Raw genomic sequence first — 26,032 nt, 5'->3', positions numbered from 1 at the left:
GTTTAGAGATAGTATTTATAAATAAACTTTTAGTCATCTTAAAGTTAATGTCCTCCTGGAAGCATTTGAGGCAGCCTTGCTTTAAGTGCTGAGAGATCAAATGCCTGAGCTTCTTTCATGTTCTAGTCTAAAACTGGGTCCTGAGTGAGCCTGTGGCCTAGTGCATTGGCTTGATTCCATGGGACAATATTCTGTGAAAGTGCATAAATTGTGTTCATAGGGGGTTGACTCATCTCCCAGCAGTAGAATTCCCTTTGTTTCTTTCTGCTCACATCAGTATCATCAGGCTTATGACCTGGGAAAAGGGAACCACCTTAGCACAGAAGGCAGTAGATAACTAGTACAGTGAGAAGTCTCAGTCTTGCAGCAGGCTTTGCCAGTTCAAGCAGTGAATGTTAGCTTTAGGAAGGTCAGCTTCAGCAACCCTTTCAGGTTTAACGGAGCTTTGGCTCTCCCAAGGATCTCTATCACAGCCCAGCTGTATAAACAACACCCAGTGCCATCCTCTATTAGACACGCTAAAGCCAGGCTTTATTTTTTAAAATAAAAACAGCAGTAAAGTAGAAGGCTTTTTGCTCTATTAAAGGACTCTGAAAATAAACATTTCCAGCAAATATTGTATGCAAAGGGCTCTCCCTTTAAAGCTTTTCTATCTGGGTTTGCGTCTAGCAGAGCGTCTACGCCCTGCTAGGGTTAGATTTGCTGCTTCTCCTTTGCCAGGAGAGCAGGTATCTACCTCCTTCTCTCTGATGCTTGCTACCCCCTGTTCAGAATCCCCTTCACTCATTGGGTATGGGGGTTTGTCTGTGCCATCCCTTTGCCTGGTTTCATCACTTTCCTCTTCCTTACACATACTGTGGCCCAGCAACTCCCCTGTGGCACTGTCTTCATCTAGGAGCAGGCAGTCTTCACTAGTGGTGGGGGACTTGCTACCCTCATCCTGACTTCCTTCCTCCTCTATGACCAGCGCTCCACATACATCAGTCTCACTGGCTGGGCTTTCACCCCTTCTCACAGAGGGGACCAGCTCACTCTTATTCTCTAGAGACCTAGAGGTTTGTTCCTTTAATGGCAAAAATTCTGTATCTTCCTCTCCTATGCCACGATTGGTATTCATTGTCTCCGCTTCATCCTCTGTCTTAGCAGGAGGCTGCTGCTGCTCATCCGATGACTGGAAGCCAGAGCCATGGGAGCACAAAGAGGCCTCTGAGTGTGCTGCTGTGGCACGGTGCCTTCCTGCCTTGTATCTCTGTGCAAAGGAAAAACATGTGAGCAATAACTGGACTGAGACATTACAGGACGTTTTTAGCTGGTCCAGGAGAAACCTGCACAAAGACAGTAGTGAGTGACAGACTGCAATGGCTGGCCTAATCTCCAAACAAAGCACACATCTACAGCTCTCTTGGGTGGGCTGCTGAGGGAAGGAGTTCAAGCTCCTAGCAAAAAGTGATGGTATTAAGGTTTTATTCCCTCTTGCATGTGCTAATGTGGCAGGATTAGGTAGAATGAGGCTGGGGATACAGAGCTAGAACCAGACTTTGATCGTTGTTCATCTTGATTGGAGATGACAGATCTCAATAGCCCTGTTGAATGTAAGTGAAAGCAAGAAAACTCTCATCCCAACTATTGACTGAATCTAGCTGTGGGGGTGGGCAGGAGACATGTAGTCTCACCCTCCTGATACAAGACTATTGGTTGCTTGCACTCCTTACAGGCATCTTAAAGGGGAATAACTAGATTAACAAATTTTGCAGCAGCTAAACACAATGAAATGACGTTTCCTTTTGCACTTTGCTCATCTAAGCAATGCACATTTACTTTCTGCTTCTTTGGCAAGAGCTTCAAGGTTGGAGGGGGAAGTCTCTTCAGTAAAATCACATTTAAGGGGATGTTTCTAGGAGAGTATTTTTAGTAGTAAGTATCCCCACTTGCAAGAGTGCTCCAACATTCACTAGATAATGCTGATATAGGGCCTAAATTCACTGTCAGCATGACAATTTATTTGATGGGTTCCTAAACTGAGACCTCCAAGGAGAGATCAACAAGGAAGTTAAAATTGTCATTGCAACTTCAGAAAAATAGTACACGAGCCGCATGGAGCCAGCCTACAGAAGTATAACCACGGGATCCTAAGGCACAAGGGGATTTTCTCCAGTGTGTTAATCAGTCTGAAGGCCTTTACTTAGCAAGGTGGTGATCAAGACTTCTAGAAAGACTATGGCACTAAGTAAACAGCATGGGGCTCCTTCTCTTCCACAGAAATAGGAAAGTGATTGGTGATGCTAAACTTAAGCCCTGGAACAAGGGGCTTGTACTGAACCCAACAGTTTAACTGGACTATTCTATTCAGGTTCTTTTACTGTATCAGCATGTTATCTGAACTGCACTATGGTACTTGGCCATTGAAGGGGCTGCAATATTAGCCATTTGGTACTGAGGACAAAAGGTAAGTCCGCCCTGTGATCTTTCCTGGCTCCTAGAGAGTGAGTACAACTCTTATCACTCTTCAAATAGAGCTCTATGCAGCTCCTGCTTTTGGTGGCACAGAACAGAAGCAGCAGGAGGCTCAGTAAGTCCTAATCTTTTAGGTTAGCTGTTCCAAGAGTTTGTCCCTGCTCATGCTCCTGGTGCCTGAGGAAGAGAGCCCATTCTGCACAGGGAGAAACAGGTAAAAGGCCAAGCTGTCTCTACTGGGTAGACAGACACTTATGTGAAATGTTTAGTTGCACTGACAAACATCTCATGCACTCAAAGCAAACTGAATACTTACTCAGCACCAGAGTTATTCTGATCAGCACCCTGCTGCTGCAAGCCTGATGGCACTTTTGTCTACGCCACAGAGTTGCGTGAGTTTAATTTTTAATTGATTAAGTTAAAGTGGTGCAAACCCCTCTGTGGACCCTTTGTCTGTTCCAAAATGATTTAAAATAAACCAGAATAGAGCAGTTTAAACCAGGTTAAGGGCATGGCTACACTGGAAACTTCAAAGCTTGTGAGCACTGGGAGAGAGGGCTCTTGGTAATCCACCTCCACAAGGGGAGTAGCTCAGAGCACTGGGAGCCCAGCTCCCAGCGCTCGGAGCCTGTTTACACTAGTGCTTTAAAGCGCTCCGACTTGATGCGCTCGGGGGGGGGGTGATTTTTCAAGTTAGAGCACTATAAAATGCTTTGTGGACACTTAGGGCTTGGCTACACTTACATTACATACTGGTGTAACTAAATCAGTTTAAAAGTCACATCTTAAACTGGGGCAATTCTTGTTGACCAAGTGCAAGGTAGCTGTTTCCAGATTGGTGCACTGGACTGCCTCAGATGGAAGCTGCTAAGAAGCCTCCAGTATGGCATTCTGGCCAGAAGTGCTATTCACCCCACTTGAAAGACACTAGAAGGCATTTAATGCCAAGACCATGACAGTCCTTAGACCTCTAACCAGCAGTATATGCACAGTCCAGGGAGTAACTGCTTCCAGCTGAGATCACAAGACTCAAAAGGGAAGGGGGCTAGTAATACACCGAGACTAGCCTTAAATATCTGTAGAAGGCCAACTCCTCCAAGTCACACCTGGACTCAGCTATTTCCAACCACTTCATGAAACATTAATGAATTAACCCTCATGGTAGCCCTTGAGGCCATCCTCACTATTTTACAGATAGGAAGGGAGAGGCTAAGTGACCTCCCTAAAGTAACACAGCAACTCACTGCCAGACAAGAGGAAATCTGACTCCTAGTCCCCTAACTACTAGACAACTTCCTTCCTGCTACCCCAAAGGGTGGAAACAGTAGCATCTCCCCTGGTTCTAAAGGTGAAGGGGAGGAACACTCACTGCTGCTATGCAGACTCATTTTTAACAAGCTGAAAGGGAACGTAACTAAGTTATTCAGATCAACATACTGAAGCAGAACAGGGACAAGGGGGACTGATTCTTTCATTCTGGAAGTGATCTGTCTAGGGAATGGGTGACCCAGAGGAGTAACTGCAGCTTCACCTGCTGCAAAGATTTTAAGAACTGCCAGTGCACATGGGACACTGTTTCCCCCAGCTCTTGGTAAAGGTAACAGGGATAGCAAGGGGATTGTTAACTCCTTTGCCAGGCTAGTCAAAGGTTAACCTGTCTGAAGACTAGCAGAAAAGCTCCACAGAACACACCATGAAGAAACTATAAATACACAGTGGGAGGAGAAATGGGATTTTTTTTGCTGAAGCAGGCCTTGGCCCAAACCAGCAGAGGAAATGCAAATTGGAATTACCCCCTATCCCAGGAGTCAGGGAATGCCACTTCCACATATAGAACTCAAGCAATGGTCACTGAAAGGGGAATGAAAAACACTACCTGCCTCAAGAGCAGCCTGATGATCACAAAATCTGATTACTGCCCTCCCTGAAATCCAAGCCCAGAGTGGAGGTGGCAAACTCGGGTCCAGCCATCAAAATTTGCAAGAGGCAGTGCATGAGTTTACAGCGGAAAGGCAAGGGCCGTTCTTGTATCTTCTGTGTGTGGACTGGATACAGCAGAGGAACAGCATTAACTGGCTGAACTCTGTGCCAGTGAAGAGCCTCCAAACAAGCTACCAGAAACTCCCAAGTTGCTTCCTGCTGCTGCTTAGTCCCTGCTGACCGACTGAACTCTCAACAACTTACAGATTGGAGTTCTCCATCTTCTAAAACTGGCCTGGAATTTCATTTCTACCATTTTAAAGATTAGTTTCCAACTACCTGTCCCCTGTATAGATGTTACCTATATGTAATTTGAGTGTCAGGGCCTATTTCCAGCATTACGGACACTAAAGCTTCACCTAGACAGATGCGTATCATTTCCTGCTCTCTTTAAAAGGAGCAGCTTCTTCTTGTCTAGTCCCCCACCAGCTTCACTCATTTGTACTCGCTAAGGGACCAGGAAAGTCCCAGGCTGAATCAGGGATTCCATTTCACAGGTTCAGTGAACAGATCCAACATTTGCTGGGGAGATGGAGGATTTCCAGCTGAGAATGGGTAATGGTAGACATTAGCAGTAGTAAGAAAGCAGGAGCAGAACGATGTCTGATCTACAAGGGCAGCTGAAGACAAGCAGAGAGCATACCAGATGAAAGCTGTGGCATGACGGACACTGTGATGGACACTGAGGACAATGGGAAGGTGCTGAAGGAATAGAGAAGACACACAGGGTGACAAATGCCAGGCCATGCAATTGCCAAAGGGGTCTAACCTGAAAGTTCTCAAAATGCATCAGGGACTTGCAGTGTGTGACCCGGGCAGCGGAGTCACTATGGTAGAATTTGTGACACAGCCTGCAGAGGTAACCTGCGACGGGGACCAGAAAATCCAGGCCTGCAAAATGGGAGGGGAATGGAAATCACAGATCACATTGAACGGAACTCCAAAACAATAAGAATGTTAAAGGGGAAATTAAAAAGGAAAGTTTTACTTCTGTTAATTGCGGATTTTTCAAGATCGCTTGCTGAATATCTCATTTTACCACAGTACAGCTGTGGGCTGATATTCAGAGAGAGATCAGGTTGCCAAAGAAAAGAAACTACACAGCATAAAAAAAAAAAAATACAATGGAAAACTACAGAGACCATATGACCAGCAGTAATGGGCTCAATCCAAGCAGAAGACAGCAGGCACGTGAGAGAAACACAGAGAACATTCACAGCATTAATCATTATTCCATCTGCCACATGATAGTGGAAGGTTACAGCAATGTGGAAAACTGGTGTAAACAGAGCTCTCCCTGTGCACAGAGCAGCTTCTGCTAGTGCATACGCCCCCGTGCCTTCCCCACAATGCGTAACTGGCTAGGAAAAGTTTTAGAAACCAAAATCTGAGCTGCTTACAGAGATTAGGGTGGTGACTAGAGAGAGCACAAAAGAATGTTCTGGAGGCAGCGCTGCACCTGAGGTCAGCAGCTTGTCTGTTCTGATCAGATACTAGTCTAGAGTGTTCATGCCAAAGACAGGCATGCAGTTCCATCTCCTTTGTGAAGTCACGGTGTGCTGACCTGGCTCTTCAATGCAGGAGAGAAGCAGCTCTACTGAGGCACCAGTTTTCGGGAGTGTTCTGAATGGGGCACTTGAGCTCCTCTTTGGGGCATCCCTGATCTAGTAACTCTGCTTTCGACATGGCTTGTTCAGCACTTCACCCTTTTGCACTGGCTCCTTCCCCACTCCACAGTTGTTTAGTCCTCCTAGATGAGGTCAAGGGTTCTCAGCCCCACCTCTTGAAGGGCAAGAGGCACCTGCCAAACCCATTTACACTTTGACAAACAGCACTTGCCTTACACTTACAATTCAGATGATCAAACTTCATCCCTTCTCCAGAATCCGCTAACCTTCACTGGTCTGACATGGACACTGGAGAGAGTGTGGCTTACTGCTGGCAACCCGCTCTTGCACTGAGGCCCACCCTCCATACAATGGCAGCCCCTGGCTCCAGAAGGCACTCTTGGGCACACTGCTTGTCTGGGTTTGCTTACCATAGGGGGTATCTGGACAGTATCTCTCATTTCCTTCACAGTCCTCCGGAGTCTTTTCCTTCAGCCCAACCTGAACGAGATACCAAGAGACCATGTCAGTGCATGTCCCCAGCCTGCAAGGACTGTCTACTGGGGCTGCATCCATTGCTCAGCTCCCCTCATGGGCCTTTAACCCTTCCAATGAGCCTGGGGGCAAAGCTGAGGTCCAACATGGCAGGAAGGGGCTTTTGTTTCCTATTTTCCCCTTCCTACTGTAAAATACACCCCTTAATTGTGTCGCCATTTACTCCATGCTGCACAGGTTACATTAACAGCATAGTGTATGGGACAGATTAAATCCCAACACAAAGACCAACTATCAGGAGAACATTTCATTAACAGAGTTAAAAAACACCTTGTATTTAAGGCCTGAGCTACATCAACTATGTCCTTTCCATTGTTAGTTGTTCTTGAAGCAGAGAGCTATTTCCTCTGGAGAACACTTGCCAAGATGTATCCATCTGTGGATCCATCCATCCAGTTAGGAACAGGAGCAAAGCTGCTAATTGGTCAGCTAAAGCAGAATGGTTGAGAGTAAAGTCTAAACTGTTTTGCCTACCTTGACAAGGTAGCCAGGATATCTTCTTGCACATGTAAGGGCTCCCCTGTATCACTCATGGCGATCAAAGATCCTCCCACTCTTTGACAAAAAGCAAAATCAGATCTCAAAGTATCTTAGATAGTCCCCATCTTGTCCTGTGCTCTGGGAATGGACTAGATAAGCCTCCAGAATGCCCTGAGCTCAACTGGCCCTGACTGACTGAGCTATTAGGATCCAGCTCGGATGCTCATATAATACAGCCTTCCATTTCTGTTATCACTGTGTACCTGCTTGGTGACAGGATCTTCGCTATCTGTCTGCACCACTTCAGAACCTTCCTCTTCACCAATTCCTTCCTCCTCCTCCTCCTCCTCTTCGTCATCATCTTCAAAACAGCCAACAGCATCAACTGTGATTAGCTCCTCTGAGTCTTCTGGGCCACCTAGCTCCTTCTCACCCAGCCTCACCTGCCAGACACACAGAGGAAAGATCAGACCAGACTAGATTGCTAACTTCAGGCACTCATATAATGTCACTCTTGTTGATTAGGAGGACTGGAGAGGACTCCCGGTGGAGTCTGGGACTGCCGCATTCTGGGACGAGCAGATGGCATTTCTAGAAAGCAAGAAGGCGATCATGCTTCCAGTCACACATACAGTGCTCAATTATCAGTCTGCTCCTTCAAGTGGTATTAGAATGCAGTCAAGGAGGAGAGGAACCACTTGATTGGAAAAATGATGCATCTCTTCACTGGTTTGAGACAAGTAGGACATATGCATACTCCTCCCACACATACCAAGCACAGCCACTTCTGTAACCCAGCAGTGCTTCCCCCCAATCCAGTTCACATTACCTCCTTGGCCTTCTGCTTATGCTCAGGGGACTTCATGTGCTCTACAAACTTCCGAGGGGTCTTGAAGTGGCGGCTGCAGACAGTGCAAAAGGGACGGAGAGAGCGTTTGGCCAGCTGAGCAAAGAGGGATGAGAAGATCTGATTGGTTAAGACAGGCACTACTTTGTTTCAATTAAGCTTAATTTAAACCACTTCTGTCTCAAAATCATGACTGTGAATCTAGAACAGTCAGGCCACCTTCTTACAGCAGGAGAGGGGGCATCCTGGCACACACGCTTCCACATGCCCAAGAGGTGGCAAATGTGTGGGAAGAGCAACGCAGAAAGGCTCTGGTCGCTCATGGTCTTGAAAGATCTCATGGCACTTGTCATATGAGATGGGGTAGTTAACTCTAGCGTCCTGACCAGACTCCAGCTTGGGTAATTACAGACTGCCTACCTAAAATTCCCCATGCAGTTGAAAATGATCAAGGAAAGAACCATGCTGCTATCATACCTCTGGCTGGACAGAGTTTAATAATAAGCAGGGCCTGTAGTAGTAATAATTGGAAAACAAAACAAGCTGCTAGTCAGTGCCAATTTGCTCAGCATGACACCCAGGAGTTCCACCAGCACCAGTGTGCAGGAGCCCAAGAAAACTAGATGCATAAAGAGATCCAACTAGAAATATCCTCATCACCACAGTGCAATGCCCCAGCGTATTCCCTCCATCTTACTCCCCTGCCTCTAACGATAAGTGAGCATCTTATCACTTGACCTCCCGCTTTGTAAATCAGGGCAGTAATTTGTTACCTTATGTTCTTGAGTCCTACGATGTTTGATTAGATCCCCTGTAAAGTGTATCTGGCAGGTGTTACACCATCGCTGCTGGGTCTCTCTGTGGCGAGAAGAATGGTTCAGTAAGAGACTCCCTTGTGTTCCCCACTGTTTTTGCAGTTCTGCGCCATCTCAGCACTTACTGTGCTTTTCCCTCCATAGACTATCTCCTCCACCTTTAGCTGGTTTGGTTTAATTCAGTCTATAAAAATGCACCCCTCACAACAGTCCGTAGGCTGATGAACTGCATTAAAAACTATAGTGTGACAAAGGCAGTATAGCTACCCTATAGGAAGCAAATGAATAATTTTCCCAGAAGGGGGCTACCTGCTGGGGTTAAGGCCTAAGAGAACAGATGGGCCTTGAACTTTACCCTGAACACTGACATACATTGGCTGGGTGGGACCAATGCAGAGACAAGTTCTAAAGTCAAGGGCCTTCAACTCAAAGCCCTGGCACCCCATGTTCAGAACTAGGGACTGCTGGCAAGAAGGTCCCAGCTGAAGTGTCTCGAGCATTTCTATTAGACAGTATTTGAGATCGGATATATGCTGTGACATGTATTCTATCAAAGGCCAGCCATACAGAGACACCTACCCTGTCCACGTCTGAGCAGGTCTCTCTTCACAAAACACTAAACATAGAAAGTGAATGCTGTTTTTACTGCTTTGGGGTTTTTCTTCACCCCCCCTCCCCCTTTATGTACATTCTGAGAAGTGAGGAAGACATGACAGTTTTACTTGTATCCAGAATTTTAATCTGTTTTTACAGACTTGTGCTTTGCAATGTTGGTTTTTGGGGTGATATTTTAAGGCCAGTAGGGACACATCAAAGGTATTCCTAAAGTTCGAAGCACTACAATATCTAGGTACTGACCTAGCTGGGATCAGCCCTCTTTACCTTCCACCTCCAGCATACTGACACATACCCATCTTTCTTAGCCATCAACGTCTGCTCCTTCACCATGGGCAGCAGTGAGACAAAGCAGACATTACTCATGTGTTGAATCTCTCCAAGTCGCTGCTGGTGTTGAATTCCAGCCATGTGGGACTGGAAATTCTAATAAAGGAGAAAATTCATTTAGATGGACTCAAAATTTAAAAAACCCCAACACAGCTGGTCAATTCAATTCCATTCCCTCTACTGATCTATAATATTTGGAAAGTTTAAAAGCTTAAGAGCATGGCTACCTGTGGATTAGTCAGCGCTGGAGCTTTAGGATGTTAGCTTGCAAGCTCTTTGGAGGAGTGGTTTATTTTATTTGTTTATTTATAGGCTTTTCTCGGCCTCTTGTTACCGTAGTGCCTGATGCCTTGAAAACATGTCTTATGGTGCAACATTTTTACCACAAGCCCCTGGCCATGCAATTCCTTCCCTTGGCCCCCAGGCCCAGACAGACTCCAGTGTTTATACCTGCTGGTTGCAACAGTTGGTCTTGCAGATGTAACAGAAGAATTTAAGGACAGACTCAGGACCGGTATCAGCTGTGCCCAGCTCACAGGTCCACTGTCCTGGCTTCAGGGCTGTGGTGCTGATAGCTCTGCTCTCACTGCTCTGCTGGATGGTCACTTTCAACGAGCCCCCCGAACTCAGCACCTACCATAAAGAAAAAAAAAACAAGAGAGTTTAATCTAGATGGGATCTTTAGGGGCTTCCGATGAATAAAGGGTTAATCCAATTTCCACAGCACCTGGAAAAATGCATTTAAATTTCAGTCAGTCAATCTCATGTCATTTCAAGTTTTATGTATGGGGGCCCTACCAAATTGATGGTCCATTTTGGTCAATTTCACAGTCAGTTTCAGCTATTTAAATATGAAATTTCAGGTATTGTAATTGTAGGGGTCCTGACCCAAAAAGGAGTTCGGGGGGGTCACAAGGTTATTGTGGGTGGGGGGTTGTTGTACTGCTACCCTTACTTCTGTGCTGCTGCTGGTGGCAGTATTGTCTTCACAGCGGGGCAGCTGGAGAGCAGCGGTTGCTGGCTGGGAGCCCAGCTTTAAAGGCAGAGCCGCTGCCAGCAGCAGTGCAGAAGGATGGCATGGTATGGTATTGCCACCCTTCCTTCTGGGCTGGGTGTCTGGCCAACAGCCGCTGCTCTCCAGCTGCCCAGCTCTGAAGGCAGCGCAGAAGTAAGGGTGGCAATACCGCAATCCCCCTAAAATAACCTTGTGACCCCCCCTGGAGCTCCCTTTTGGGTCAGGATCCCCAATTTGAGAAACGCTGGTCTCCCCCATGAAATCTGTATAGTATAGGGTAAAAGCACACAAAAGACCAGATTTCATGGTCCATGACGCGTTTTTCATGGCTGAGAATTTCGGAGGGCCCTACTTATGTACACACACAGTGTTACCATCGCTGTGCTTGGTCCACAATCACTTTCATTATTGATTAAATTAGTTGCTGGATCTTCCAACACAGAGTCACTCCCAGGCTAATGTATATTTTTATGCTCACAGTTCTTAGTGGACCCTGGAGACATTACAGGCTGATCCAGTTATTGGTGACTGCAGTGCTCCACAGTGCCAGCTGGGGGGACACCCGCAGCTTGTGCTCCCCCATTACAGGCTGTTCAGCACTCCACGCAAGGATCTAGGCTATAACGTAATTCCTTAACACAGTTCTGTCAGCGTATTGTCCTGTCCACATACAAAGACACCCCCACATTGGAACACAGATGCCACTAACCATGGCAGACAGCCACGCACTGGCAGAGTCGGACATGTCAGATCTGGCCTGGAATACAGACAGGGCTTTAAGTGTTGTTTTATGATTAAACTAACTATTAGCACAGGCTCCCAGTCTACAGGTGCATTTCCCTGCTGCTTCCAATAGTGTTATACCTTGCCCTGCTTCTCTCCAGTCTACTTTCTGGAGTGCCAAGACCCAGCTAGCCTCTCCCTCCTGCTATAGTTTCAAACCATAAGGTAGCTGCCAGCCTTCAGCTCACTTCCCAGGAATGGTAGGGAAAGAAAGGCATGCTCTCCATCTGCTTTAACAGCATCCCTTGCAATCTCTCTACCAACTTTCATGTTTATCCTCAGTGATTCTACAGCCTCCAAAACAGACCTGCCTGATGGGGATGGCTGTTCCCCTTCCCAGACTAGGCTGAGAGAGGTGCCTCTTGGGAAACTCAGACATTTAAAAGCAATTAATCAATCTTTTAATGCAAAATTTTAAAAAAAGAAAAAAAAGAAAAAAACCCACATACAAAAGCCTGCCATCCTTCCAGATTAGTATGAAATTTAAATTAGTCATAACTCCAATGGTCAGCGTGAGGGCAATACTGTATAGCTTCCAAGCTTTTAACCAGGGTGTAGATTTACAATTAAAACATTGCCACAATCTGCTGTAATTTAATTAGAGGCAGACCCTGCATAGAAGCTTCCTACAACAGCACAATGCCGCACCTGGGCCACTGATATTAACCCCAGAGCCAGGTGCCACTTGGTTTACAATCACAATGGAGATCTGGGTAAAGCAGATGCTTTGGGGTAGGGAGACATTCTGAGTACAAAAAGAAAAGGAGTCCTTGTGGCACCTTAGAGACTAACCAATTTATATATATATTTATATATATAAAGTCTGCTGCAGTTTCCACGGTATGCATCTGATGAAGTGAGCTGTAGCTCACGAAAGCTCATGCTCAAATAAATTGGTTAGTCTCTAAGGTGCCACAAGGACTCCTTTTCTTTTTGCGAATACAGACTAACACGGCTGTTACTCTGAATTCTGAGTACATTGTCCCTTTATGCTCAAGACCTGCCTACCTACCTCTGGAGCTTTCAGTTCCTCAGAGAAGCTTCTCTCCTTGAAGGCATCTTCAGTTGTATTCTCCCTCACACTGTTTGGTCCTAAAAACAGAAAGACCCTTTAGCTGGATTAAAACTAAACTCTGACAGAAAACCAAGAAACAGATGCATGAAGTCGGGAAGCTTACATCACCCCTGTACACAGATATTACCCTAGTTTCACAGGGCCTCAACCTGGTTTTCTTAGAGAAAGTCCTTGCACAACATGAAAATTCATCCCACTGTTCAAAATAATCTGGAAGCCCCTAATTTAACTGGAAGAGGGATAGCTACTGGGGCATATTCTTACGGTGTTGGTCCCAGTATTACTCTTCCTTCACTTTTCATCTTTGGAGTGTGTTTTTGAAAATATTCAGGGTATCTGCAGACACCAAGACTATCCTACACTGAACCTGGTAGGTGTAATTCCCAGCTCTGGCAGACATACACACATCAGATCTGCTCCAGACAGTGTGCTAACATAGGAGTGGGGCTGTAGAGGTGTGTAGGGCAGGGGCTCAGGCTAGCCACCCAGGTACATGCATACTATCTCAGACGGGGTTATATTCGGGTAGGTAGCCCACATTGTTATTTTTAGTGTACTAACATGTATGTCTACCCAGGCTGGGAATTACATCTTCCAGATGAAGTGTAGATGTACCTCATGTGTTACACCGTATCTCTAGCAGGAGAGAACCTACACATCCACACAACTCCACCAGCAGGTTGGGGACGCCATCGCTCATGTCTGTCATGATAACCCCTTACCATCTGCCTGAGTTTCCATGCTCAACTCCTCTGCTTCCTGGCTGCCTGCAGCATCCTCTTGTATGGGCACTTCTTCCACACTTCAATTAAAAAGAAAAAGAAAAAGAAAAACAAGATTATCTCCCATGTCCAAAGCCAGGAAGATGGAGAGGCTTACGCCAATACACAAGGTGGTGTTTAAACCACAGGCCAAGGAGTTCAATCTACAGTGTTCTTAATAATCAAGCAAAAACATTAAATCTCAAAAACAAGTTGATAATATTTTACTGTTGCAAATGATATTTCTGGTGATCCTCCAGCAAAACAGAACAAGGAGGGGCTCCATAGCATACACACAAATGTGTTTAAAAGCCAGCCAAAAGATCCTGAATCAATTGTTCAGGAATAACTGTCCTAACCTGATAGAAGGATGGGGAGAGGACTGCCTGGAGGTTATTCACACTAAGGGGTTCTGGGATTCATTTCGTGCCCTGGCTGGTGATCTCCAGGACAACTGCAACACGCACCTGTTCTAGGGATAGGGGAAGGTTAAAACTGAGGTCAGGAGGAGACCTTGTTGGTAGCCAAGCAGAGGTTTTCAGGAGTTCTGTCTCACTAAGATTTCAGTTTCGTTGAATATTTTCCTGACGTATTTTGCATTTGATTGCAGTGGATAATCAGTAGGTCAATAGCTCTAAATACTAAACTCTGCTAATAGGAGCTAGCTTTGGTGTTTCATTATTGCCATTGGTCTGATTTAAGGAGTGGAAACAGGCTCCTGAGGGGATTGCTAAGAATGAGTGACTGATCTGCAGAATGATCTGATAAAGCAGATTTCTTTCTGATTATATGTCAGCACTCAGAATTTTCAGCTAGGTTTTAAATATGTCCTTCTTTCCAGGCCAGAACTACATTCCCACCTGTGACACACGACAGCGCACTCCGAACTCGGTAACAGCCTGCAGTCTGTATTAGGATTTAAACACACACTCCGTAATTTAGCAGACTGATAAGTGATAAAGTAACTGGGTTACACGGCTATAAATAAACAGCAAGATTTTGACAATGCAGACAAGGGCAAAACAAGAGTGGCTTGTATTATCGTTATTTGGTTAAGTGTTGACAATGTGCTCACACACCCTCGACACACGGATGGAGAGACAGCTCCTCAGGGTCTCTAAGATCAGAGACCTAGAGGAGGTGGTGTCACTTTTTGAAACTGAAGCGGCAGCATTATATTGATACTTGTTACCATTTATGGCTCTTGTGGGAGGACATGGGATTTCAATGAGTCGAATGAAAAGGGTGGTTGCCTGTTGCATTGGGATAAGGAAGTCGTTCCAGGCATACGGACAGGGCAGAAGGCATGAAGGCAAGAGTGGGAGAATGAAATGAGGGAGCATGAGGGTGGCATCTTTGGCGGAGAAAGGGAGAGGTGGGAAGTGATAAGAAACAAGAGCAGAAATATACGCAGGGTGGTGCGGTTAAGAGTTTTGAAAGGGAGGTTTAGAACAGTAAACTTCATTTGTTCCAGAGTTTTATCATCAGGTCATTCTCAGATAAATAAAAACACTCTCTAAAGCTAATCCAAGGATTCAGTTACATACATAAGACACACAGTAAATCTGGTAGTCTCTAGCCACTGCTCAGTAAAGACTTAATAGAGTCACTGCAGCAAGGTCTCCTATCACTAAGACTTAACTATTTATTCAATTTATGCTACAAAACATTGATTAATATACACTGCAAATTATCAGCATAATTAAAACCAAACTAATTTGGCAAACGGATGAACAAAGTGTATGGTGTAAGGAGTCAGCCTTTGTTTTAACTGCATTTATTCATTGTCTTGCTAATTCACAATGCAGCCTCAAATGCGGAATAATATTTTGCATTTCTATAACACTTTACATGATCAAAGTGCTGTATAAACATCAGATCAATCCTACAACACCCTCCACAGAGATCTGTGTTAATCGCTAATCTACCGATGAGGAAACAGGCACAGAGAAGCGAAGAGATTTGCCCATGGATCACAAAGTGAATTGGTAGCAGAGAACAGATTAGGTTGCAGGAGTCCTCACTCTTCATCGCTAGTGCATATTAGGGAGCTTCTAATGCACTTGAACAGAAAAGGGATTTTGCAAATTAATTCACTTTGGAAAAAAATTATCAAATCAATGTAGAATAATTCTCTAATAATTCTTATTCACTCCCCTCGCCCTATAGATGTATAACAGTAACAGGTCTGAGCAGGATACCGTTTAGAACAGCATAGACTACTTGCTGAACTGTGTTCCATATTCTTCCCACCAGATGGCGTTAGGACATTGCATGGTTCCTGGTTTAGGGAGCAGAGAATTTGCAAGATAGGCCTTTATATTGTGTGTCATTCCCCTCCACCTTCATTCAAATAATATCAGTTGCCTGTGTTTATTTATACCCAATTGATATATGGATCCAGGCAACAGTGGGGCTCAGGAAGGGTCATCTTTGTAGCCTGTCTAGACACGGTTCATCGATCCATCTCTCTATTCATCATCTTCATGGCTGTGCCACTTGCAGCATCCTTGGACTTAGCAAGTGCCCTGAGGTTTCTTGAGTCACCCTGAGCACCAGAGATATTCCCCCCCAAATGCCAGAAGTCAAGCTAACATTGTAGTGCTCCATTTTACTGAGAATATAGCAATGGAACACCAACAAAAGCAGACAAGCAATCTAAATCCGATGAGCATTTCTATGGCCTTTTCAGTGGAAATTACCTCTTCAGTCTCTTTGCTGCAGGCTCCATGTCCAGTATAGATTCTGCTGGCATTTTTGGTTCTGCAGGGATAAAGATAGATATTACCTTAGCAGAACATCTGATTTGATCTCCTACCAAATGGCCTATGTCAGATACAGTACTTTAGAGCAGATAAGACGACTATAAAGCACTTGGCCAGTTCTGGCTTTGAGAAAGGTGGAAATGGATCACTAACTCAAGAGATTAGTAATAACCTGGGGGATGGAGTTTTATCTGTAGAGGTTACTGCTCTAAGCCTGACCCCCGAAGTAGAGATATGAATTTATTACTAGCCAATGGTTGTTTGGGTCTTAGTCCAATACCAAGGGGACAAGAGCCCACACTACAAAAATCCAATACTATACATTAAGGTCAATTATTAGACCTGTCAAACTGCTCAGTATCCCTGTAATCAATATCAGATTTCCACTGCATTTGAACTGGAAAATCATTCCTTTATGAGGCATTCATGGGGATACACTATAATTTGTGTGTTCTTAGATTGTAAGCTCTTTGAGGCAGGGTCCATATCTTTACGTGTTTGTAGAGTGCCTAGCACAATGGTGTCCCAGTAAGATTCCAGGTATCAACATGGAAACAAGCATCCTATTAAACAAGTCTGTTTCTTTAACATATTGGTTGCAAGTGAGTTCCACCTCACACAAGTTTTAGTCTATGGCTGCCGTGCGGAGTTCAATGCTGGTAAGGCAGCATGACAGCTATAGTTCCAAAATTATTTCCTTTTCTCATCCCACTCAGAGGTTCTTCTACACCAAAGTGACTTACTAGACAGGCAAAGGAACAAGTAACCTTATCTTAAACAGGCACCAGTGGGGAAAAGATGAAGGGGATTATATCATGAGAGTGCTGTAATGCAACAAGGAACGTTGCTCCTGCTCCACAAGAGGTACATCACGTACATCATCTCAGTAATGGATACAGCTTCCACCTGATTAAATAAGAGATATGGAGCTAGTTTGCAAAATCAAAACACCTAACTAATGGCATAAATGAAGCCCAGTGCAGGGGTTCTGACTGGAGGCTAAGCCAGATACGTTCGTCTTCCAGAAATCCTCTCTTGCGGTAAGCTGCTAACGAGAGATTAACGCCATCTCCTGTTTTTGCTGCATCAATATCCTAAAGAGGTTTCTTGAGCATACTCAGAAGATTGTGTTTTCTTACCTGTGGGTGAGGAGTTATTCTGTTCTGACCCAACCTGGGTACCCTCTGGAATTTCAATTTTCTCATCAACTCCTTGTGCCTGAGATGAGGATGTCTGATCCAGTTCTCGCTTCTTGTCAGGGCCCCTCTGGTAATCCTGCAATTAGCAAAGAGTCTCAGACCCAGCTCTTTTCTCTTTCTCAAAACTCAGCACATCTCCCAAAGCTCCAGAGGTTTTATTGTAGGACCAGAGCAGAAATTCCAATACAAGAGAGCCTGAGGGTTTGTCTAAGACTCTCCACCTGTAAGCAACTGAAAGTGGATGAACAGAGCTCTGTACATGGATTCCAGACTGCAGGCACCCACTGACACATCTCCAGGATTTTAATGGAAGCTGTGGCAGGTCCAGGGTACTTCAGAAAGGCACATGCAAAACCTGCATGGGCTGGAATGAAGAAGAGCCCCAAATAACTACTCTTCCTTTTCTCTCTGGGCCAGACCCAACGAGAACGCTGATCTAAGACAGAAGTTCCAGTTAAAATGGCACTGAACTAGGTAACACAAAACCTGAGGCTGAAAGAGAGGAGAAATCTTGGCCATTTAAAAGAGACCATCTTCAGTAGATTCTCAGACAAATCTGAATTCAGACCTGGGGAATGGATTCAAAAGGAGGAGGAGGTGGGGATTAGTAGTACTTTACCATCTTGTAATACCTTTCACCGAGAATCTTAAAAGGCTTTATAAACTTCCATCAATTAAACTTCACAACATCCCTATAAGCAGGTATTATTCTGATTTTACAGGTGGAAAAATGGAGACAGAGAGAGATTAGGTGACTTGTTGATGGTCACAACGAGTCAGCACACAGCTGGGAATAGAGCCAAGGACTCCCAACCTCCTGCTCTATTTTTCCATGTTTCAGGCCAGTCTCCAGGAGTGCAGCCATGAGGTGTTTACTAGAGAAAGGACATGGAGTGAAATATCCTGGACCCACTGAAGTCAATGGCAAAGCTCTCAGGCTTCAGTTGAGCCAGGATTTCACACATTGTGTTGTAGTTACTTTGAGGTAGATATTTCTAAAGGTTCTTATTATTTTGCTATTTACCTAGAACTAATCAAATGAATCCTGGTATCCTAGGACAGGAGGGGTCTACTGGAAGAGGATGGCGAACTCCCTACCAGTACAACTGGGATCTCTGGAAATGGGTTGGTTTGACCAAAGAGCTTCTACGTCAGCAATCTGGTACTAAAGGATTCTTTTTTCATTCTAATCCTCCTGCATTTCTCTTTAGTGCCCCATGTACAATAAGGGCAATCATCTTAGCAGGCACCAGCCAGCAACAAATGACAGCTAGTCTCTAAAGATCTGGAAATCACAAGCTCACCTTACGAAACATCCGATTCTGCCGCTGGAATGGAAGGCCTGGGAAGCCCAGTTGTGCGGGCTTTAATGAGACCCCGACAGGTGGAGGCCCCAAAAGGGAATGTCTTGTAGCCTGAGGGAAAAACTGTTGGAGAGCTGGGGCTGTCATGTTAAATCCTCGTAAGTTTCCTACAAATGCAAACATACAATATATCACTCCCATGTAGGGTGTGTTCATGAGACAGCAAACCCCCAAGCCATGATGACAGCTGGGAGGGGCAGAGCTTAGAGAACTCTGAACCTCCCTTTCCATAGGGAATGGATATCAGTAGTTGTATTTTGCTAGCCGGCTTCTGCTTCCCCCAACCACCCGAAAGATCTCACTCCATCACTGCTGCCATGTGGGGATGTGTTAGACCACTCAGCTGTTTATAATTGTTACTGCAAGCTAAGCTAAGCTCAGCAAGCTAAACTTGGAGTGATTATTTGATTCAAACACTGTCACCCATGTTTAAAGAAAGACAAGATCTTGTTTTTGCAAAGATTCTTGTGCAGCTGGCAGTTCAAACTGTGATCTGGATGCGTTTTTGTTTTTTTTTTTTGGGACAGAACAGCAGCAGCGATTGGAGCATTTCATTAAAAACAGCGTTTTACTTTTTAAACAAGAGATTTCATTGGCCTTTCTGCCACCAGATTTATCATGCAAGCTCAAAATGATAAACTAAACCCAGACACTTAAGATGCTACCGTTTTCTATCATAATGTTTTGTCTTTTGAACAGTTCTTTTCAGCAGAGCATCCACCTGAAAGTGCTTTATAACTATTAGGTAAGTATCAACGCTTTCCAATGAAGGGAAGCCACAGACTTTAGAGCCAAAGTTTTAGAAGTGGCCTCTAATTTTGACTGCCAATCTTTAGAATACCAACTGCTTGATTTTCACAAGTACCGAAGATCCATAGCTCCCACTGAAGTCAATTTGAGCTCTGGATGCTCGGCACCTGTGAAAGTCAGGCTGTAGCTGTCTAAAGGTGGACATCCAAAATCAGAGCTCACATTTTACATAAGTGACTAGCCAAAGGCCACCCAATAAGTCAGTGGCAGAGTCAAGAGTTGAACCTAGGAGTTCTGACACTCAACAACATGCAAAAGCACCAGATGACCCTGGTATAATGTATAAAGGCTGCAACGCAACACAACACAACACAAGGAATTCCCACAGATTTTAATTACTTGTCAATTATGCTGTGAAAAAGAAGATCTCTTCTTGTAAGGAGATCTATCTCAATTTTGAACAGAAATCTATTTGAAGAAATGGCCTTCTGTTCATGGTTTAGCAATTTTATAAGAACTGCACATCCATTTAGACTCAGAAGGGCATTTGTTCTTTCCCCACTTCCATTGATGAAACCATAGGCTTCCACTGAATTATTTATTCTGATGTTTCTCAGGCACTGAAATACCTGGGCATCAGATATTCTCACATGTAATCCAAACCTGTAAGTGACCACAAAAATTCAGCTCACAAGTATAGTCGTATTGTTCAGTATGGTCTTTATTACACATTTAAACATGAGACAATGCAGAATGTCAAAAATGGAAATCATAGATACTAGTTCCAGCTTGCTAATAAGGTGGGAATAATACTCCACCTCAGTACATTAGACTGGTCACTAAAACACCTTGTTCAAGTGGCATATCCAGTTTGTTTCAGATCATTGGACATATTTCTGTTTTAAATACAATTTGTCAATAAAATGTTCACCTTTAGAGAAAAGCCATGCTACTACTTAACATCAAATTTATCAGTCATCCTCCTTTCATATTTTTGCTGGCCCCAAGCTCTCTTCATCATACAAACATACATCAGAAACTTTAAAATCAGCACTAACTTTGGATTAGAGTTTGTCCCTTACTGCCTCAGCTTTCCTCAGCCAAACAAAGATCTCTAGATGGCCACTGGGGTTATGAGAGAGCATGCTTATTGATTAGGCAAGGGAGAACAAAGGGCATGATAACAACATGCAGAATAAACCTTCACAAACAAGAATCATCCCTGGTCTAGTTTTAAGTTAAGAGATCATTCAAATTAACCCAGGTAGCTTTTTCTTTGTTAAAATGGGACTGGCTGGTTAAAAATAAAAGAAAATACAAAGAAGTTCCTTACCTGCATTTCTAACACCTTACATTAAACTACAACTATTATTGGGGGCAGCCTTGTAAAATTGTCTTGAAAACTTATCAGACCATGGACAAAAATCAATCTACCTGGGAACCAGATGATGGAAGAAACAGTGACTTATTCCAAGCAAGTAGTATGCCACAAAGCTGTTTCTTAAAAATTTACTTTTCACTTCTATGCCCTTTCTTTTTCCGCTTCTCTTCACTGAGCTTGGAAAAAAGACCACCTAATTAGTTACACTTTCTGCAACACATTTGTTTGGGTTCACAGACAATGCAAGTGACTATTTAAATCCAAACAAAAATTATAATTGCTGTTTAATATATTCTCAGAAACATTTTCATTTGCCTTAGGCTTGTAAAAGAGAAAGAGTTTTACCACCATCTATCTTTACAGTCTAAACCACCTGGAAGATTCCCATTGCAAAGTCACAACTTCCATATCAAATGTCGAAAATCCAATTTCTCAATTGCTTGGGAGCAACAACTGAAAAGCCTCCGAGACTTCGATTGGGGCAAATTTGAAAAAGAACAGTGCAGAGGAATGGAATCCCAAAGCATAGAGGACTCTGATGCTTAAACATGCAATATCCATTCTATGACTTCTCTCTCAGGTTAAGTGAGGGGTGAAGGGCTGACTAAATAAGTGCAGTGAGCATCTCCAACAATGACAGTACCTTGCATCTGTTGCAAGAGCAGAGTTCGCTGAAGCATTGGATTGGCATTGAGGAGTGATGCTTGATTCGTTGCCCGTAAGCTCAGCATCTGTTGCTGTTGAGGTGGTGGCAAACCCCTGGAAAAGAAGGGATCAAACCCTTAAAAAGCTTCCTGTAGAAAAATGTATCCTTTAAATTCACTCTTGTTGTCTCTTACAAGCACAACACAAGGAGCAAAGGACAAAAGCAATACTGATGCATTTGCATTAAAACACCGTTGTATACATTAACATTGTATCCCCGTTCTTCCATCCTCCTGGAGCACCCCGTGGTGAGGGATTGTCCATTACAAAATTTTAGGTCTGCAACTTTGCCAGGTTTAAGAGATAGAACCTCTCAACACCACACACACATAAAGGGTAATGACATAGCTTAAGGAAGTTCAGTAAGGGACTGCAGGTCTACAGACGAATTCAGGTAGCGATCAACTGGAACATGGAACAACTCCTCTTGATTTTTAAAACATTTTCATCGTCCTAGTACACTACCCAAAATCCACTACTCCCACCCAGAGGCTGTCCATATGGTTGCAGTTGCACCTAAATGTGAGTGTTGGGAAGAGTGGCAGTCAACTATGACTTTCATATTTAAAGTATGGGCTAGAAGGAAAAGATGAGAGTAGTGGGAATATCCTGGGAATAGGGTTGAGCAGCGAAGCGTCAGTCTGGTTCAGGGGATTGAAGAAACTGCCATATATTACCCTACACAATTCTTACATGCTCTAAAAATAAGTCTCACTGCACTGCTCTCAACCCCACTACCATAATTTATGAGCAAATATTAATTTACTTACCCTACTCCTAGAGATGCTATAAATATTATGAAGACAAAAGCAGGTTTTTTTTGGCGGGGGGGGGGGGAAGCCTATTCAGTGCTGGCTTTTAAACCTCTTAAAGGAGAAATGCTTGATTATATCAGACAAGCCTTATGCTGGTGGGCACGAGTGCTGACATCACACACCATCACATCTTAGGTTGGCAAGTCAAAGAGTCGCTGAGAAAGCCCTTCAGGTGTGAAATTTACTTCTGTACAACATCTTCCTCAGCCCAAGCCACCCCACTTAAAATATTTTTTTATTAGGAGACCATTTGAATAAATAGACCGATATTCTCAGTATAGTGGATCACCTTTTAATAATGATAGATATTTGCTGTATTGTGGGTCATTTACATTTATTTGAAGAGAAATTTAAATACTTTCCCATCCTTTTTTCTCTTATATTACCTTTGTAATAGAGAGGTTTTCAAGCATATCTCAATAACATCTCACCATACTGATACAATGGTGGTTGTGATTTAGTAGCCAAGGAACTTCTTTTCCTCCTTACATTTCCCCCCTTTAGCCTTGAATGCCTGCTGCATAAAGTTTTAGACGAGAACAGTAGCACCTAAATGCATTATTTAACTGTTTCTGTAGTATATCTTCTATCTCTGATCATAGTGGGCAAATTTCCTTGACTAGAACTATTGTCTTCTCTCTTACATGTTACATGAGCAGTTTCACTCTTTATTGTCCTCTTTACTGCTTGTGTCTGGCAGACAGGTGTCTTGATTTGTCTTTTAATCCAAATCAAATACAAAGTCACACCCTCAACAGCATGGGGTGCAACTGCACAAATATCTGTGCTTATACACAAACATCACTTGAAAGACACCTTATGACATGTTCAAACTGAATTCAATAATCCCATCGTTACACTAACTAAATAATAATATACGCATAATAAAACAAAATGTTTTAACCAAAAGGGAGTTGGGAGCCTGATAATATAGTAAAATCCATGCTCCTGTTTAAAAGGTTTAGTAGGACATTTATGTAAGTTGTAACAGGTAACATTTTCCTCTAGATTCCCCACTTTTAAACAACAATCAGCTTTTCTAGTTGGATTGTTGTCCATCCACCTTTTATTGATTTAAATTTGGACACTTTGACTCTACAGAATTTTGTTTTATATGATCTATTCTACACTATTATGTTTTACTTGCTTTCAGGTACAAGGATGATGGGATCAGAGAAATACTAAGGTGACAAGCACCTTAAAAATAGTATAGACACAGAGATTCTTAATGGGGCAGTGCCCCATCTGTTGCAAGGGAGGGAAGAAGCCTTTCGACATCCAAACTGTAGTATTTGATAACTGTCTGGTGCAATGCCAGATCTGGAGGAGCTGCACCCAGCAGGAGCTTCCTTCGCCTACTGCCCCCTCGGTACAGAGCTAAGGAGGAGTGTTCTGGGCAGTGCCCTGATCCCCACCCAAGGGCCGGGCAAACCCTGTATTCCCGTTGCCGCCAGTGCTACCGCAGCTTCCAGACAGACCCCTTTCCCAGCGCATGCAGACAGATGAGCCTCTTCAGTTGCCAGACTCACCGGGGGAAACGGAGTCAATTCGTGGCCCAGCTCCCCGCCCCGTGCCGGGCCCTTCGACTCCATGCACAGATCCCCTTCGCCCCAGCCGGGCTCCTCAAAGCTCCACACCGACCTCCCTCACGCCACCTCCCCAGGGCCCTCACACCCCTGCGCTGAGCCCTGCCCTTCCTCCCACCGGGCCCCTTGAGCCCTGGCACGGATCCCTCTCGCCGATGCCCCTGCCCACATGCAGCCCCCTCCGCCGGCTGGGGTGCCCGGGCCGCCCCGGACAGGTGGAGGGGGAGCGCAGGCCAGGCAGGACACCAGCCACGCTCAGCTTTCCCGGGGGAGGTCCCCGGGCACAGGCCCGCGGTCCCCGGCCTCGATTAGTCGCGCTTACCGGCCGCCCTGTTGCGCCGGGTGGTGTTGATGCTGCTGCTGCTGCTGCTGGAGGAGGTGCTGGAGCTGCAGCAGCTGGAACTGCTGCTGGTTGAACATGTCTGGGGGGCCCCACACCGAGCGAGCCTGGGACAAAACGCAGGAGGATGAGGGCGGGAGGGAGGCACCCGCGGCGGGGGGGGGGGGGGGGGGTTTAGGCTCGGAGCAGCCGCTGAGCCGCGACCCGCCGCCCGTCCATTCAGTCATCGGAGGGCCACCCCCCGGGGTCACCGCAAGCAGCAGCCGGGGGGGGGAACCTTCCGGACCGCACCCCCTACAAATCCCTCCTCAAGGGGCGCCTGCGAGCCCCCTGCTCGGGTTTGCATCGAGCCCCTTCCCGGGGCACCGGGACTCCCGCTGCAACCAACCTGCCTTTACATTTCTTGACCGACAGCCTCCATTTTATTGCCCAGAACAATAACCACCTGCCGCTGCCGCTGCCAGGCGGCTCGCTCCGGCTTCTCAGCGCCGCCTCGCTGCACCGAACCAGCCCGCTCCCCGCGAAAGCGGAGCCAGGAAGCCGGAGCGCAGCGCTCGCTGTCGAGTCAGCTCCTTCTGGGGGCCTGGAGGAGCTGTTGCACCCCTTCGCCTTCCTCCGGAATCTTATTCAGCTGAGGGATTCCTTTTTCTCCGCCCGCTAGGAACAAGGGATTTTGCTGCGTGTTTCAGTGGGACACTTAATATCTCCTTCCCCATCTTCCTGGAGTCTCATTGAAATTGCCCCAGGGTGGGACACCTCTGCTACCTTCTCCTTGTCCTCCACGCAGCCCACAATTCGAAGTAGGGTCCCTTGCACACAAGCAGGGCTGGGCACCATCTGTTCAGGGGCTGTGGCTAGGCGAATTGAGTAAACTGCTAAAGGGGGAAGCAGATGGTAGCCAACATCTTTTTTTTTTTTTACGGTCCAGGGGAATCCTTGGTATCTGCTGCAGATGGTAACCGTCTCACTAAGGAAATGGAAAATCCCTAGCACTCGCTGTCAATTTGTTGTGGTCTGATTTCCACAAACTTTGCCCTGAGAAAATTGTCTTTCTGGGAAAAATGAAACTTTTGCATCATTCTTGTGAGAATTTATTTTTATTTACAAGATTTTCTAACAAGTTTAGGTGCTTTCTCGTGAGAGTGTGAAGCAAACCTTTCCTGTGGGTGTGGCAACTCTTCTAATGAACTCATTTGAAGTATGTGTCCAGTATCTGAGACCTCTAGCTGAAAGAAGTGCTGTGAACTCTCATTTTCTCTTTAGACTCAATCTAGTGGGACAATAAGACTGAAGTCCTGATTTTTTGCTGTTTACTGTACTAGGGAGCCATCCTACAATAATTATTCATTTGAAAAGCTCTTAATCGTATGAATGGTCTCATAGACTTCAGTGAGACTACTCACACAAGTAAAGACTTTTGAAGGACTAATGGTTGCAGGATTGGTCCTTAGGTGGCTTTTTTTTTTTCGTTTTTACTTTTTTGTACTGTCACGAATTTATAATAGTCTATCTGGAGATCCTGACCCTTAATGGCTAGCTGTGTTAATGCCTAGCAGGGCTGGCCTTACCATGAGGCGAACTGAGGGGGCCGCCTCAGGTGCCAGACTGTGTGTGTGGGGGGCCACTAGGACCCAGAGTTTCAAAGTTTTGGCCCAAGCGAGGGGCGTCATCTGAGCTCCCCGCCTCAGGTGCCAAAACGTGGGTTGGCCCTGATGCCTAGACTCCTTAAGCCAGTCATTAATGGCTCAAAAACACGCTCCTGTTGATTTTTGTGGTTTAAGTTTTGTCCCAGGAAACAGTCATGGGAAAA

The 26,032-nt window shown here is 45.0% G+C and overlaps 1 protein-coding gene across 2 annotated transcripts; it reads right to left on the bottom strand.

Annotated features, from left to right (window-relative positions):
* Window positions 1-507: 507 nt before the first annotated feature.
* On the bottom strand, window positions 508-24,774 carry CIZ1 (CDKN1A interacting zinc finger protein 1). Of its 2 annotated transcripts, none has more exons than XM_077835676.1 (16): window positions 24,668-24,774; window positions 24,205-24,329; window positions 21,420-21,535; window positions 18,586-18,752; window positions 17,222-17,357; window positions 16,020-16,080; window positions 13,279-13,358; window positions 12,494-12,573; window positions 10,134-10,316; window positions 9,649-9,779; window positions 8,697-8,781; window positions 7,906-8,019; window positions 7,340-7,519; window positions 6,473-6,542; window positions 5,204-5,325; window positions 508-1,249 (listed from the first exon to the last, which is right to left on the bottom strand). In XM_077835676.1, exons 2-16 carry the CDS (start codon window positions 24,300-24,302, stop codon window positions 650-652), a joined length of 2,223 nt encoding a protein of 740 aa, XP_077691802.1. In that variant the 5' UTR covers window positions 24,303-24,329; window positions 24,668-24,774; the 3' UTR covers window positions 508-649. The 2 variants fall into 2 exon arrangements, with proteins under 2 accessions (XP_077691802.1, XP_077691801.1); XM_077835675.1 differs by having other exon boundaries at window positions 24,611-24,752.
* Window positions 24,775-26,032: the final 1,258 nt, after the last annotated feature.

This window comes from Eretmochelys imbricata, chromosome 16 (genome assembly GCF_965152235.1).
Source record: "Eretmochelys imbricata isolate rEreImb1 chromosome 16, rEreImb1.hap1, whole genome shotgun sequence".
In the NCBI taxonomy this organism is placed as follows: domain Eukaryota; kingdom Metazoa; phylum Chordata; order Testudines; family Cheloniidae; genus Eretmochelys; species Eretmochelys imbricata.
This window is presented reverse-complemented; position numbering and strand designations above follow the sequence as displayed.